The sequence below is a fragment of the Cibotium barometz genome, chromosome 6 (genome assembly GCF_041138505.1).
Source record: "Cibotium barometz isolate CiBa-2024 chromosome 6, ASM4113850v1, whole genome shotgun sequence".
NCBI lineage: Eukaryota > Viridiplantae > Streptophyta > Polypodiopsida > Cyatheales > Cibotiaceae > Cibotium > Cibotium barometz.
The window spans coordinates 55,539,362-55,556,791 of record NC_141051.1 but is presented as its reverse complement, the minus strand read 5'-3'; the positions used below and the strand labels follow the sequence as shown (position 1 = coordinate 55,556,791).

General features: G+C 37.0%; 1 protein-coding gene across 1 annotated transcript; it reads left to right on the top strand.

Moving 5' to 3' along the window:
* The first annotated feature begins 6,715 nt into the window (after positions 1-6,715).
* Positions 6,716-12,163, top strand: LOC147637879 (GABA transporter 1-like). The gene is made up of 7 exons (XM_086799707.1): positions 6,716-7,067; positions 7,441-7,671; positions 9,398-9,495; positions 9,660-9,846; positions 10,157-10,287; positions 10,474-10,710; positions 11,431-12,163. Exons 1-7 carry the CDS (start codon positions 6,899-6,901, stop codon positions 11,809-11,811), a joined length of 1,434 nt encoding a protein of 477 aa, XP_086655833.1. The 5' UTR covers positions 6,716-6,898; the 3' UTR covers positions 11,812-12,163.
* The last annotated feature ends 5,267 nt before the right edge of the window (positions 12,164-17,430 follow it).

The window sequence follows — 17,430 nt, the reverse complement described above, 5'->3', positions numbered from 1 at the left end:
CGCCGGGGCACTTTTTCCCTCACTAGGAGGTTTTTTCCCCCGTGCATTGTATATACGCCCATTATCTTCTAGGGCTTGTTATCTTTCATTTTTGGCACTCATAATACACTACTGTGTTGTGCTCAAGCTTCCTCATCTTCTTGAAGTTGTGTGTGCATTCCTGCAACCCTAATTCCAACAGATGATAGTTAAAAACGTTATGGCTCACCCACCAACACCCCCTTGAAACACATCCAACAAGAGATTACCTAGTGAACCGCAAATGTCATGAGGATCTTTCCAATGGCCGAGCTCATAACCCTTGAGGTCTCCAAGCTCTAGAACTCCTTGAGAAACAATTCCACTACACCTCCCGCGAGCGTTGTCACACTGCTGCATTGCACTACGTGTACTCGTCCCTCCTCTCACCTCACTTCACTCACTACATGCATTAGAGAGAGATTTAGCAAGAGGATTAGCAAGAGCAAGACTCTATTGCACAATGGGAGAGTTTTCTGTGTATCATGAGAGATATTCACTTATATAAATGGCCATAAGTGTTCACACTCACTTAAACTGTGGCTGGCCTAGCACTTTAGGCTTATAAGAGGCCTAATGCTATTACAATGATCACTCTCATAATATATCCATGAGTACATCACTTGAGACTTCATCCTAACTTACTACCACACGTTCTTTAAGCGGGAATTGCCATAAGTATTCCATAGGACCATTACGGGTGTCGAAGTTGTAGATTTGGACACCATTGCTTCATATCTTGAATGTATGACCTTTTGGTGTATCTACCCTTGACTCCTTCATATAAGATAATGGTAGTAGCTCTTGTTAACCCTAGGAATAGATTAACAACCAAGTGTTGGATACTTGCGTGAACAAATCAACCAATAAAGAGTTCCTTGTAACAATAAGAGGAAACATGGTTATGCATACATATATTTTTATGACTGGGTAAGCTTCAAGTTGTGCTACTACGAAGAGGAAAGTTAAGGCCAATTTAACTTAGAGGTTAGTAATAAACCTATCTATACCTAAACTAGTCTTAGTCATATGTGTACGGTTATGGTTCAGCCTTAAGTTACATAGATTTTAGTGGACAGCACTGTCTAAAGGTGTTTTTTTTCTAGGTTAAGTAAATATAATAATATAAGAGATAAGGCACCAACCCATGGAGACTAAGGCAATGGTCAAGAGACCTCCACCAAGAGTATCTAAGGACCGCTAGGAATCTTCTAAGATAATGATGGTTAGCCTCTCTTTTATTGGTTTTTTCATGACACAAGGTCCTACCCCATAAGAAACTAGGCAAGTAACTAAGAGTCCTATCGGGATCCTCTATGGGTTCTTGTTCTTTTTTGTGTGTTTTTTTCTTGTCTTTTTTTTGTTTATTTTTTTATTTCTCACCTACAATTGACCTAAAGGTCCCTAAAAGCTAAGTGGGAGTACTTTGCATACTCCATTGGCATAATGTGCGATCAACCAATAGACAGGCAGGACCATTACTAAGTCCAAGAAAGAATATGGCCTTAAAGTTCCTTTAAGTGGCACTTAGAAAGAAAATTTTATCTAGTCATAAAGTCTTTTTAGTTCTATGAATGCATGTAATGATGCGTAAAAACACTTTCAAAGTTGAGAGTGAGTTAGAACACCTGAGCAAAGTGAAAAAATCCGGTCTATGTTATCGAGGTTGCACGTCCACCACTGCAAGTTGTAAATCTAGATCTACTCTGCATGACTGCACCTCAATAACCTGTAAATCAAACACATCTTGCAAGCTCATTGTCAGATAACCATAGCTTGTAAGCATGCTTCGATTTGATGTCACTAGATTGATCTTCCCCCTCACTTAAGTTTCCTAAAACATAACCATCAGTTGGATGTGAAGGCAATGGCCTTTGTGAATCCTGGCTATGAAAGGACATAGGTACTAGAGGTAAGTTTGTTAAGCATCTCATGCCCTAGAAATCATCTATAAACTCGCCTACTTGCTACCCAGAATAGACATGGTGTGGTAAGAGCATTTCATGAAGTGGTGGCATGAGCGCAAGGTAACACTCTTTCCTCCATTACTCCATTGCCTCCTCTTGGGGTGTTCTTACTTGGTTATGTCCACTGATCACATAAATAACACTCAAGTCATCATGTCTTTGCGGTGTTACTCCTACCATGGATTATACTAAGGTGGTCCCATAACATCAAAAATACGTTCTACATTGCCAACAAAGGTGGGATGCAGCAAGAAGAATATGCCGTTTACGTGTGTATGGCATGGAGCTGTGGGATGGAATTGTAGTAAAAATAAATCTATGGAATTATGTCCACAACAAGTTGCTCCTAAGGGTCCATAAAAGTAACGCAAGTGTGTTTGAAAAGGTGGTACGCTAGACACTCCCTCATAACACCATTCTTAATAGTCCGGGTCCAAGATAGGTGCATTTGTGTCACGCCAAGTGAAATCATGCATCTATATACACTAGTGATAGTCATTTTTCCTTTTCTCTCAATTACCCTTTCCATGGCTTAATATATCCACAGTATCATGGTATTGTGTATCACTTTTGGTCTCATAGACCCTTGGGGTTTTTTGTAGACGTTAACATTACTCTCTCTCTCTCTCTCTCTCTCTCTCTCTCTCTCTCACACACACACACACACACACATTCATTTATCAAAATGAACTATGTTTTGGGATCTCTAATTTGTAACTTTTTCAAATATTACTCTCTCTCTCTCTCTCTCTCTCTCTCTCTCTCTCTCTCTCTCTCTCTCTCTCTCGCACACACACACACACACACACACATTCATTTATCAAAATGAACTATGTTTTGGGATCTCTTATCTATAACTTTTATTCAAGTATTAAGAGAAATTTTTTTCTTTCTTGATTAAACTAACCTTGTTTATTTTTGTATAAACTTGTATGTATGTTTTTAACTTAGTTAAGTTTCATTGGGCAAGATAGGGCAAGCTATAGGTTTCATTTGACCTCGTTCTACCTTAAAAAAGTTAAATAATCATGTAATGAGAATCCCAAATAATACTTGTATTTTTTCATTGTAAATATATTAGCAAGGGTTATTGCAATGCATCAATAGTGAGCGCGTTAGTAGCAATTTTTATGACAACAACTAATGTGAGGCTTTCAAAGTTCACACATTTTGTTGAAAGTGTAGTCATGCGCAGCATGAAGCCTTGTTGGTGACATTGTACACTATTATAGTGTTTTGAGGAGGAATGGATTGCGAAAGTAGGTAGCTCCATCTAGGAAGAAACTAAATTTCAAAGGGGTAAATGCATCATCTCCCTATTTGATTAGGTTATTACAATAGTGATCTAAAGCAAACAAATGACAATTGCAAAAGCAGATAAGGAAAATAATGGCAAATGAAATCTATGTTAATTCTTGCAAGATTTACTAATCATTTTCGAACTAAATGAACATCATGTACAACATGAAATTGTTATCAAAGCTACATATACACTTTTCAAGGATTGTTAAAATCATTGAAATCTATGTAGAAGAAGTGAACAAATCAAAGGCATACAATAGTTAATAGCCATGAAATTGGTAAATTATAGCACTTTTATTCGGCATTGTGGACTTCAAAAGTCTTTAATCTAAGTGCACTTTGAAATAGATCTTGAATCCGACTCCTATATCCTTTCTAAATTGAATATAATTTTTTCTTCTAAGTAATGAGTATTTTATAAGAATGTTACATCGTGTCAAAAAAGTGGTTTATTTACATTTTAAACAAATGTGACCCTTCTTACATATGATGTCATTACCCTAAACCTTCGCTCCTAGGTACAAATAATTGTTAAATAAATGAACAAATGTGAGCCTTCTTACTGATGATGTCATTTCCCTAAAACTTCGCTCCTAGGTACAAATAATTGTTAAATAAATGAACAAATGGGCAATAAAGACTATAGCCAATTTCCCTCTACTTTATAATCATGAGCCTGGTCAGTACATGTTTTAGAAATATGAACTATTTTAAAACATAAAACAATAATGGAAAGCAACAATATTAGGAATTAGGTAAATCAAATCAAATCACCTTACAACAAGAAGGATTACATCAAGTGTAAATACTAGTGTCCCAAAATCTAAGTAGTCTTTTCTTAATTAAGATTTAAAACCAAAAACTTTTGAGCTTTGGTATCATGTAGAGATCTTTATTGGATGTTGTGACCTTCAAGTCTTGCCTTTTTTACATGACGCTATAATATCATCTTGAAAAAATCATTGGTTTGGATTGAAATTATAAATCCTACAATATTTTTCTTTACATAGTGCCTTAGTAAGAGTTTTTCAAAGACACGTTTCTTTGGTAATTTAACCATTTTCAAAAAAGCTACAGGAATCCATGAAGTCATACTAGAAGAGAGGCTCTCTTGCTACCAGTGACCACAAAAGTAGCATGGCATATTGCTTGATGTGAATTAAATCTTGTGGCAATTTATTTTAGAGGTACACAATCTATCCTCAAATATTTAACCTATTGGTTTGAGTTTATGATGCCAAATTTATAGTGTACATCTCATAAAGAGATGGACGGTTGTCAGCATATGTCATCTTATGCAAACAAAGTTGGTTTCTTAGTGATTTTTTATCTATAGCAATACCTGCGTGGATACATAAGATACTAGCATTTCTACTTTGTCATGACATAGGCACAAAAGAAAATAGGGATCCCAAGGGCATGGGCACTACTTTGCCACAAGTTGTTGTGATTGTCCACATATATTTCAAGATGTAGCTCTATGACCCCCAAAAAGGCAATAAATAAAAGGGATGGTGTACCCACTTACTTATGTAATAGATGTACTAACAAAATTTTTGTTATGTAATAGATGTACTAACAAAATATATTAGCTCTCTTCAACATTTTGAAAGTTCCTAGAGTTTCTTTTCCCTCGTGGAGACAGTAAGCTTCTTTTTCCACGTGGAGACAATGAGTCATGAAAGGAAGCGTTGAGGGGAAAGTAGCAAAGCCTACGATGAAAGCAAAAGTTTAATAAGTAAATTGATTACCCCATTTGCACGCCTCTTTACAAAACTTACAAAGAGTTACATAGGTGTCCAACAAAGAGAAAGATGCTTAGGCTACTAGGAAATTTGTACGTGGATTGCTTTTTGTCAACGTTATAAACCTTGGCTTGTGCTTTTAAAAGAAGAATTGGCGAATCTTGTGATGGGGAAGGAAACAAGGAATGTCATACTTTTGGAGAGAGGCGACAAGTGTACACTCCATGACGTGGGCTAGTGACGTGGACCTGGGGGCATTTGAAATTCGAATATATTAACATGCGTTTATCATGGATCACCACAATGCCTATTTTTAATTTCCACAAAACCCAAAAATAAAAACCAAAAACCAAAATAAAAATCCTTTGAGGATTTTCAGAAAGTTATCATATCACATTTCGAGTAAGGAATCATTCCAATATGGACAGATGGCGAGTGTTCTGGATATGTATGAAGGCCGGCATCGTTCACGTGTGCATGGAAGCTTGCTTGAAGTGTTTTTAAATAAAAAAAGAGGGGATGAAACTTCCATGAATTTTACAATTGTGGGGTGTTACTGCAAGCAATGGCCACCATCAGAGTAGGTTTTATTATATCATAAGGATATAATCAACATATATCCCCCTTTTCTTTGATTCTAATACATAATTGCGTCGTGTTGGTTGAATATTTTCCCATTATTTATTGTGTAGTAAGAAAAGGAGGGGGATATTGAATATATCATAAGAGCATCAACATATACACATCTGATTTGTAAATAATTGCATAGTAAATTATAGTTGGAAGGGAAGCGAAACTTTCTACAAAATCCATGCGCATGCTTTGTGAATGGTGGGATGCATAGTTAAAATGGGAAGCTTTGTAAGAATATAAGGTTTTCTTTGTTGCGGTTTACTTCAGGGGGACCCGTGTTTATTTTTGCGAGTGGGGCCATTGTTTTGTAGGAAGGTTCATATGGCCTAAATTAAATGCAAATATTACCTTCGAGTTATCTTTTATTATAGCTTTTTAATAATATAGAGATATTTTTCAAAAAATAAAAAGAAAACTAATCATACATTTTGAAATAGAACCAAAAATTTTCAACATATGTACCTTAAAAAATAACTAAAGTCATGAAATATATATATTTATAGTGTGTGTATACAAAACATATTTTTAAATTAATTATACAAAACATATTTTTAAATTAATTACACAAATACCCTTTCTTTCTGTGAAATTTGTCTCTACTTTTTTATTTTTTTATTTTTCACCCGTCTATGGCAGGCTATAATCCCTGGGGAGAAGGCAACCTTCAAAAGGAAACACTGGAACATCAATTGACAAATTTAGTTTTCACTTGTCAACGTACATTATTATTTGCAGAGATGCTTGTCTGAAATTCGATTCCAATATACATTTCTACACAAGACAGGTGCATCAAAGCACAGTTAAAGTCACTAGTCCCTTCCCTTTTGCTTAATAGATGAACTAAGATTGACAGGTGGACCCACTTTGCAGGAAGTGGCCGTAGCACCAACTGTTTCCTCACAATACAGTGCTGGAATAAATAATAATAATTGAAACGGAGCCACCACTGCGTATTTGTGCACCCTAGTGTGGTCCATAATTAACAGTTTGAACTCTAGTAGGACACTCTAGGGGTCTTTATTTTAATGAGTCTGCTGACAGCCTCACCTCACATAGTTTCTGCTTATAAAAAGGGCCCTTGGCAAGCCTGTTCTATCTAATTCTTGCTATTCGCACACATTCACCGCAGCTTCGTAAAGCTTGCTGCACGAAGCTGGCTTACAAGCGCTGTGTGTGAAGGGATCTTTTCCATTACCTTGTGTTGTGTGTGATTACCGTAGCTAATTAGCCTTAATGGGTCACCTTGTAGAGGACGTAGCTGTTAGCAAGGACGTAATTAGCAGCTCTAAGCAGGTGGGTTATGATGCTAGTTATCTTGAAATGGGTGTGTATAATGATCATGCGGCAAAGCCAAGTGGCAAGCAACCAGACTCTGATGTCAAGTTTGCGTTGGAATCAAAAGGTATTGAACCGGTTAACTCCTGCAGCTTAAGCAATACTCATGGAACATACTCTATTCTGTTGATAATTTATTGTGTTGATAATTTTCAAGTCTGAGAAATTTATGGATTCCTATTTGAATATCAAATCTTAAATCCACCATGGCAATATTGTTTCTACGTACTCTATACGGTTTTCTATCGATTAATCTGAGAATAAGATTATTATTCTTAGCACTACAAAGGTCTACGTGAGCTGATCAACTAACGCAGACATAGTGGAATACGCATGGTTAGGATAGAATGAGGGTTACTACATTAATGCTATGCTAGCCATGATTGTTTTGCAACGTAAAGAAGTGCGTGATAATTGACACAACATCTGATGGTCTGCAGGGACGTGGATGCATGCAGCATACCACCTGACTTCGGCAACGGCAGGTCCGCCATTTTTAAGCCTGCCGTTTGCGATGGCGGCGCTGGGATGGGGGCCCGGAATACTGGCGCTGGCGCTGGGGGCGGCTGTGTCCCACTACTCCTGCTACTCGCTCTCGCTGGCTATGGAGCACTTAGAGAATAAGGGAAAGCGTTCCTTCCGCTTCTGTGACCTAAGCGAGCACGTCCTTGGTATTGCACACACCCACGTATCACACCTCGTTGGTTTAGTAGTTGCAGTGTCAAAGTCGTACATTCGACCAACTTTGAAGCCCCATTAGAGGTGGGGCCTCGGCCATTATCTTGGGTAGTACATATATACACACACCTATATATATATATATATATATACACACACACACCTAGCTCCACGGGATGGGGACCGGGGTGGTGTGAGTTTGAATCTCCCCTTCCCTTAGCTTCACAGGATGGGGTGGTGTGAGTAATATGTCTTTAAAAAAAAACAAAAAATATTTATATGTTTAAAAAAAAACAAAGAACTTAAATGTTGTTGATAACTGGCACATTTTGGCTTGTTGTCTCTCACCTTGAGAAACTTAGGCGAGATTTCCCACAACCTAGTTAGAAAGGAAGCCTTTGTTAGCATGGGCTCCAATTGCATAATTTTTATTTAATTGAGCCTCAGTTTGGCATGCTTTTATGACTAAGAGGCTAGTTGTCACAGTAATCGAAGTAGCGTTTGGTGTGTTAATGTGAAAGTAGCGCGGCAATTCTTGTGCAAGGCCATGTACCTTGTGTTCTCAATGAGTAACCTTGCTTCTTCAATCAAGCTAGGTAGAGTTGGACAACATTGTCATGTTTATATGAGTCACACAATTATAAGAACATGACCCTAGTTTGCATTTCATTGCACTAGACTTTGGCAAACTAGGGTCATGTTCTTATGATCGTCTAACCAAGGTCTGCACTCTGAGATCTCTCTTATTTAGAAGGCCATGCACTCTCATGTTAGATTGGACCGTCAATTTCACTCTTCATATACTTGCAAGTGTAAAAAGCAAGTCTCATTGAAGGTTCTCTACCCAATGCTTTGCAACCCTTATTTCTCATGTTGATATAACTCAAAAATATATTGAGTGTATCATGTCAATTCATTGCAAGTTCAATCGATAGAATTATGTTTATATAAGGGCTTCCTTAATAGATCTCAAAAAAGTTGTAAGTGTACATAGAAAAAGGGGTCATTTTAAATGCTCACATATATAGATAGAGAATTCAAATATAATCACTTTGAAGGTATATGATCTATAGGTTCTATACATAGTGAAATTCCCGAGGTTAATGGCAACGTACATAAGATATTTTCATCCAGTTATGGACAAAGAGTGGATGAATAGTCACTATCTATTGAGACTTATGATTAGTTTTATTTCTAAGAAGATGGTGCATACTAACGGCATTGATTGTTACATGGATGTGCACAGCTGCAAAATCCATACAGTGAAATTGAGAGTCTCTCTTGAATATTTCTTATTTGTGGATGTTACAAATGTACATGAAACCAGCAAGGTATAAAATAAGAAACAAAAACCCAGGCTACAAATATAGGTGAATCGAAAATAATATTTTTTTCTACAAACACAAGAACTCATGTTTTTGAAACAAAGTTGCTGAAAAAAATGGGTCACATGAATCTATTTTTTTGGTGATTTGTTTGTGGGCAGATTCAAATCATATTAAGGGAAATGGTAAAACTATAGTGTCATTTAGCCGACCTCATGAAATAACCAACAGACTAAAATTCGGGATCATAATTTAATTTTCCTTTGATAGTTATTTAGCACAAATCAAAATGTTTTCTCTTTCTTATTAGAATGAAGTTCAAGCAAATTAATTAAAAAGCGATTATCCTTGAAGTGCAACGGATTAATGAGAATACATGGTGGCTCTATTGCAGGTTCTTCGTGGACATACTACGTCGTTGCTCCACTTCAATTGAGTGTTTGCTTTATGGTGGTGATTGGGAGCACGTTACTGGGTGGTCAAACTATGAAGGTATTTTTCTTTATGGAAGTATATTGCATATTGCGATCATGTCAAAGGCATTGAAAAAAGCTTCGTATTCATTATACATGTTTGGAACGAAAAATCTTACCCAATTAGGAATTTCACGGCTTTGTATTGCGTTAGATTAACAGGTCCCTTCTTGGACTTTACAGGAAATGTACTATACGTATAATGAAGAAGGATCCTTGCAACTGTTTGAATTCATTGTTGTCTTTGGAATTCTTGTACTACTGCTCGCTCAAATCCCATCAATGCATGCACTACGACACTTCAACATGTTGTCGATCTTATTATGCTTTGGTTACAGCCTTTGTGCCTTTGTCGGGTCTCTTATTGCAGGTGCGTTGCCCATCCAATTTTTCTCAAAGAGAATCCTCGAAAAATACGTATAAAAAATCGTTTTAGACATTTATTTGAAATGCTTCTCTTGTTTTAAAGGAAATTAAGTATACAAAATCATTACAGTGTATTTTGCAACATTTATTTGAAAATTTTGCCTATAAAAAACGCAGAAAACAGGGGGGGAAATGGGGTAGAATGCTACTCAAAAATCAAGCCTGGTCGGGTGGATGGGCTCATAAATTGAAATTTGAAGTTCTTTCTAGCTATAACTAGGCTCTGCCGTAAAAGCATTTTGTTGTCTGGCCAGGGTTTTCAACAGAAGCACCTCCCCGTGACTACACCGTCCGTGGCTCCGATATGAAACGAACGTTTGGAATATTCACTGCCATCTGTGTGATGGTGACCAGCTACTCGAATCCTCTGGTTGTAGAGATTCAGGTAAAATCGGTCTCAGACTAACTGCAATTTATCATTATAGGATGACCTTCACGTTTTTATAGAAAAAAAATGCATAGGTTAATCGGTATTATAACTAAAATTTTCAATCTGTTAGGCAAAATTACAACCTCTTTTTTTTCGGCTCCGCAGCGACCCCCTATTAATTGACTGTTACCTCATTTGCAGGCGTCACTCGCAGAGCCAGTGGAGAAGAAGATGGTGAGAGGGTTGAGTGTTTGCTATGGGGTTGCCTTATGCACTTTCTTTCCGGTGGCTGTCTCAGGCTACTGGGCTTTCGGAAACAAAGCCAATGGTATCATCTTGCTCAATATGTTTGAGCCAAAACATTTCTCCCTTGTGCCACGTTGGCTCTACTTTGCAGCCAACGGATGCGCTTGCATTCAGCTCATAGGATACACTGTGGTAAGCATTCACATACAATCCCCTCTCCCTCTTTTTCTAATGCAAAAAGTGGTTTAATTAATGGTATCAAAGTATGATACAACACCCAAGGGTTAGTATCTCAGCTTGCTTACTTCTTGCTTAGAAGCTTTGAAGTGGCTGATCTCTTCCTACTTCCATTGTTCTTGGCTAGGTTGCATGCTTCTACAAGAAGTTCTTTAACTGAGGCTCTTGAAATGTCTTTACCTCCCCCTCTCTCTTGTGTTGGTGTAATTTTTTTTCCCAAAGGAGGACCAGTTCATTTCTTAAATCACACCTAATCGTGTGATCTATGTATAATATACATAATAATTATATATATATCTATATCTACATCTACATCTTTTTCTATATATATATATATATATACATACATATATGTATAAACTTCTTGTGCATCATAAAGCTTTTTGGCATCCACATAACTCAATTTCTTAGGAATTATTTCCGAAAGAAAGAAAATCTCCCTCTATAATGTGCTTATTAGGTGCATGCACTTCTCTCTTTGCATATGTGTGCTCTCTTCCTATATGTTTGCAAATTTTGTTTTAGTAGTAGGGTGTTCATGTCCTACTAATTGGGTGTGGGTTCCTCCTCCTTCCCACCATATATAAGAGGTGTGATTATTAAGAAAGTCAATGCTTTGCAATGCTATACGATGAGAGCTAATGATGTGTTTTCATGTTTGTGTGCCCATGCCAGCTCCACCTCCATCCGACTTTTGAGAGGTTAGAAGGAATGGCTGCTGACGTGAAGCAAGGCAAATTTTCCAAGAGGAATTTTATAGCTCGCTTGTTGACACGATCCTCATTTGTTGTCTTGTCCACACTCTTAGCTGCCATGTTGCCTTTCTTTGTAGAGTTCAGTGCCTTCATGGGGGCAGTCGGCTACACTCCCATCTGCCTCTTTCTTCCCATGCTCTTCTACAACATCATCTTCAAACCCAGCATTAAAACCATCTCCTTCTGGGTGAACTACATCATCATGTCTGCCGCATTTGTTATCATGGTGGTAGGTGGCATCTCGTCCCTCCATGAGATCATCACCGATGCGAGAACCTATCGATTGTTCGCAAATGTCTAGAAATTCTTATATGCTATAGAGAAGAATTTCTATCAACAAGTAATCACTCAGCACCCTAGCCATACAATCGGCCCTTGTGAAAACTACTTCATAACTATACGAAAGCTTTGCTTTCTAGCCACCTTTACATGTCGTGACAGCAATATTTGCCACCCCAAAATTGTGGAGAAGCAGCAAAAGTGTCTCATGGTACCAAAAGTGTTTCGTAAAAACTATACACAAATGCAGTATGAGAGGGGAGAAGATTTATATGGGCCTCAAGAATCTCCCCATACATTGTGTGAAGAGGCCTTTCTAATAAGCTTATGTACTACAATGAAGCGTTTCATAATTAAATATGTTGAATTATGTCCATGCCCTACTTTTGAATCGCTCACAAATACCTGGGGAGCTTTTCTTTCAATGCATTATTTCAAAAGTACATGTCAAAAGTCGAAATTTGCAATAAACCATGTCCTCGAGGTATGACTTCTTTTCTTGTATTTGTTGCTAAAGGAGAATATGCGTTTGTAGGAACTTTACAACATGTGTTGAATGGACTATTACAACACACAAGATGTGGCTAATATAGCATTTATTGAAAATACAAGTTGAAAAGGCCACTAATAAATATGAGATGCACTTAGAAGTGCCCATCTTACCTGCAAATCTTACCTGCAAGCAAAACCCCACTCTCTAAAGGGGGAGGAAAAGAAATGAAAGGGTGTGTGAATAAGTCCTGTTGATGTTGGATTTCCTATGCAAATCAGTTTAGAGTGGATATTCTTCCTTATGGCATTTTCCAAGGTTTCTCTTTAAAATAATATCTTTTAGTCCAATCGGTTGAGCAACTAACTTGTGGGGTTTGTCATGTGCCTTGTCCACTGCCCAGGGGCTTTACCTAAAAATATGTAAGTATAGCATGTGAGTTCATCAGGAGGGGTTTATCAATTTAATAAAGTTACATAATTATACAGGAGGGGGCTTTTAAACCAATTTTGGAAAAAAAAACCATAAGTTAATGAAGAAAAAGGAGTCATTTTATTCACAAAAGTATGTAAGTGTAAGGGGTTTTTTAAATACTCCTTGGACGCACGTGATAAATAGGATTTCTTAATAGTGCAACCGCGCGTCCACTACCTATAAGGTGACCGATATATTTGGAAGGGTAGTAACCCCTTTGGTACACAGGTGTGCATGGTGATTAGTATGGCATGTATAGCGGTGTGAAATTCCCGCGTATGACTAGGAACACAATAAGACCTCATGAAAAAATTAAAAACTTTTTCAATCTACTATATTTGGTATTTATGACAAGTGCTAGCATTGCATGCATCTTTCCCTTGGCTCTCTGTTGGCTCTCTCTTTGTGTCTTGGGCGGCTTATCTCTGTTTCCCCCTCTCTTTGTGTGTTGCAGGGCTTATCTCCTTCTCTCTCTAGTACATTCACGGATGGAAATCATGCTCTAGACTCTCTCTTGGGATTGACACACAATATATGATCAAGGGGTATGGGGCCTGGGTAGCATATTTTCTCTCTTTGAATCTATGCAACATCTTCGCTCTCTCTATTGAGATTGTCTACTCTCTACCTCTCTCTTTGCGCCTTGTATAGGGCAATGATTCCTTGAACTTGCTCGATCAAATCTCTCGCCCCTTCTCTGTGGGGGTGAAGGGGACAAAGGGAGCACGAAAAAGGGATTCTGTTCACCTGACGTGCATTTGTTGAACCTTTCATTAAATATCAGTGCATAATCGCCAATATTTAATGATAGGTATACACATCTTTAAAAGTTGGGCGATCTTATTGCATCAGGGTCTCGCATACCCGTTTGCAAACACATATCGATAGGTATACATATCGAAATAGGTGCACAATATATTGAATTTTAGTGAATAGGCACCCAAAACGTTTTTATAAATTAATTAATTTTGAAAGAATATATTGTACTTACTTCAAAAAGTTATTGCACTTCAAGTGAATAAGGCACCAAAATGGTCTTGTGGATTTAGTAGGCTAAGGATATATTACAAGGTGGTGGTTTTGTTGTTTGCTAGCGCGCATGGGGCCCTGCCCGCATGGTTGACCACTCAACTAACCAGTTTGTTAAAATGTACCGCTCAGTGGTCATACCAAGGTTTGTCGATTCTGCGGCTCAAATGCATTTTTTTAATAAAAAAATATGACTTCCTTTAAAAAAAAATCATTCTTTACAATAAGGCGTATAGAAACTTCTCAGCTGTTTTTCAGCTCGCAAAACCCCCGTCCATATCTGCACATGCCAAAAAAAAAAAAGAGATGCGAGTTGTTTGTGTGTTTTTCTTTGATGTTGAAGAAGTTCAAGCTTTTAACTTTAGACACGTTCATGTCATATTATGAAAATAAACTACATTCTGCTGTTTTTCTTTGATGATGGTTTTTAGCTTTAGGCACGTTCATGTCATATTATGAAAATAAACTACATAATGCCGATGGCCTGTTAGTGCAACAGGGGAGGTAGAGAGTCCCAAGGTTGTGGGTTAGAATCTTCCCTATACAAGTTATAGCACTTGTGTGTGAGTGGGTGATAACATATGTACTTTCTACTTTTTTCAAGTCAATATTTGGAAAAAAATGAAAAAAATGAAAGAAAATAAACTACATAATACGAGCAAATGGTTTTAAACTTTAGGCATAGCAGAAGTTCAAGTTTATGTCACATTATGAAAATAAACGACATGGTAGTAGATGTTGAACTTCAAGGTTGTGGGTTCAAATCTCCCCTATACGAGTTATAGCACTTGTGTATGGGTGGGTGATAGCATATATACTTTTTACTTTCAACAAGTAAAGATTTAAAAAGAAAGAAAGAATTTAATAAACTTCATAATACCAACAAATGGTTTTAAGCTTTAGGCATAGCAGAAGTTCAAGTTTATGTCACATTATGAAAATAAACGACATAGCAGTAGATGTTGAACTTCAAGTTTTTAACTTTAGGCACATTCATGTCATATTATGAAAATAAACCACATAGCAACAAATGAACTAGTGAGTTGCATGCTTTTAACAAAAGAACACTATGAGTGGATATTTCCCATCAATCTTGGGTACATGAAAACCCTTAGTGACCACTCACATGCTTAAAATAATAGTAAGGGCTCACTGACAAAGATCCCTTTTCATCTTTTGTAATGTTAGGAGAGTTATATGAGAATAACAAAGAACTCATAGCTAGAATGTAATGTATGGCGGTCTTTGATTTTTTCCCACCCCAAATTTAAGACATAAAAATTTGGTGTTTAGAACTTCTAGAGACACATAGGATGGTACTTATTTTTCTTGCTAGTAGCTAGCTCTTGAAGTGGTGGTCATATTTAGTTTATAGGTTAATGCTATTTATTTACATGAGCTTTGGTGTAGTTGCTAGAGTCTGACCTAAAAAGCTAAGAAAATATTATTGAGGCCAACACAACTAGGTTGAATGATGCTTGACTATGAGAATGTCTAAATGTACATTAGTTCAATGCTTTATGGGGGGCATATTTTGTAGCATAAACTATGGATATAGCTAAATAATTTTTGTGGGCTTGTTCCTTTGCTAGAGGCCTTTGGGTTGATTTCTCTACTTCATGATTTTTAACGCCTCAATTCAAGCTTGTCTTCATTCATTGGCTGCTATGTAAGCCCATATGCCTTTTAGTGAAAATAATAGTGAACATTTTCTTCATTTTAAGAAAATATACTAGCTTTCAATCATTAGAAAGGCGGCATCGGCCATGGGAGTGGGCTCTCCATTGTGGGGAGACGAGTGGGGTCTGCTAGAAGGACCAAAGGACATAGAGTGGGCTCTATTTTTAGAAGCATTAGGACCAAAAATGAAAAAGAAAGGGCCATGTAAGGATTGGATTAACTTTCTTAATCAAAGTGATTTAACTAAAATAGTAGAGACAAATAGCTATATTAAATGCATCCCTTTTACCTATCTTTAGAGGAGAGTATCTTTAATATGCCATCCATCATGTATGTATAATGTCTTTAATTCACCTATACTTGGTGGTTGTCTTAACCTACTTTAGTACACGTTTTCTAAAATAAGCTTATTTCAAATATTTAAATCCATAACATACTTCTCTCTTCGATAGGGAATTACTCGAGTTTTTCCCTCTCTTTTCTTTTTACGATCTTTTCTTCTCGCCCTCCCATCTCTTGCTTTCTCTTTGAACCTTCATCATTTTGTGTTCAATACTACTTTCTTTCCTCTTCTTGCTATGGCGACTCCAAGGGTTTACCCACACTCAAAGAAAAGACACCATATCAACTTGATGCTTGATGAATATTATTATTGCACATGGAGAAGTATTCATCATAAAGCTCTACATGATGCTGAAGCTCAAAGACTACATACAGAAGGGAAGAAGCATGTAGATTTGTAGGTTCAAGGAGGTCTATACTCTCTTGACCCATCAACTGGTAAGCCTCCATCATTTACCACTTTGTATGATCACTACAACACGTCGGGGGCACATCAGTGTTTCAGCAACGCTTTTTTTGTCAGGATGTCAGGGATTTCGTTCGCTGCTTCTTCGCAGCGAAATATCACTGCTACGCAACACTATTAACAACAAAATTTCATTGCTCCACAGCGTTTATAGCAAAGAAATTCCGTTGCTATACTATGATTTCGTTGCATGAAATTCAAGAGAGCTGTTGGATGCTGAATTCTAAAAATAAATGTCACATACACACAGAAAATGATATATAGTTTTAAAAAAAACATCCATTAAAACCCTTGGAACCATGTTTCGAGCAAAAAACCCTTGGAGCCATGTTTTGAGCCAAAAAAAAAAAGATAGATAAAAACTTTTGAGAAGCAAAACAATGTCAAGATCATGAATCTATCCCATGTTGTAATAAATCCTTATGTGTTACTTTATCAATGTCTATATCTAATGGAAGCTTAATGAAAATATGGGGTTCCATATCAATATTAATATCATTATCATGAATCTATCCCATGTTGTAATAAATCCTTATGTGTTACTTTATCAATGTCTATATCTAATGGAAGCTTAATGAAAATATGGGGTTCCATATCAATATTAATATCATTATCATGATCCAATGAAGCATTGTCATGATTGATAGGTGACTCATCATCTTCTTCTGATTGATGTTTCTCGTGCTCTTCATCGGCCGCATCCAAAATGTTTTCTTCATCGTCTTCTTCCAATGAGCCGATTTGAGATAGTACTTGCACCTCATCTAGAGATTCGGTCTCCACATCTTGATCTTGAAAGATATGTTTTGAGAACGAGGGGAAACTTGTATATACCACCACTTTGGAACAATTCGATCGGCGTGAAACAAAACCTAATATCACAAAGAAAAAGGGTTACACTTTTATTATACTACATCAAGATTTAATTTGGGATTGGTTGGGTTACTAACCTGTTAACAATGTTGAGATAGTTGGAAGGTATCTTTATCATCATTCCAAAACTTGGTGGAATCAATTTGAAAGAACCCATTTGGATGTTTCTTCACGGTTGCTTGAGCACCTCTATATATCACCTTGAACCATTTGACATCAAAGATGAATAGACTAAATGCTCTAGTTCCAACCTTAAGAATATCCTGAATAGTTCCACAATACTCAAG

Coding starts and splice junctions, on each gene's coding strand:
- LOC147637879 (XM_086799707.1), top strand. CDS start 6,899: ATGGGTCACCTTGTAGAGGACGTAGCTGTTAGCAAGGACGTAATTAGC. Junction 10,288..10,473: donor CTCTGGTTGTAGAGATTCAG/GTAAAATCGGTC, acceptor CCTCATTTGCAG/GCGTCACTCGCAGAGCCAGT. Junction 10,711..11,430: donor AGCTCATAGGATACACTGTG/GTAAGCATTCAC, acceptor TGCCCATGCCAG/CTCCACCTCCATCCGACTTT.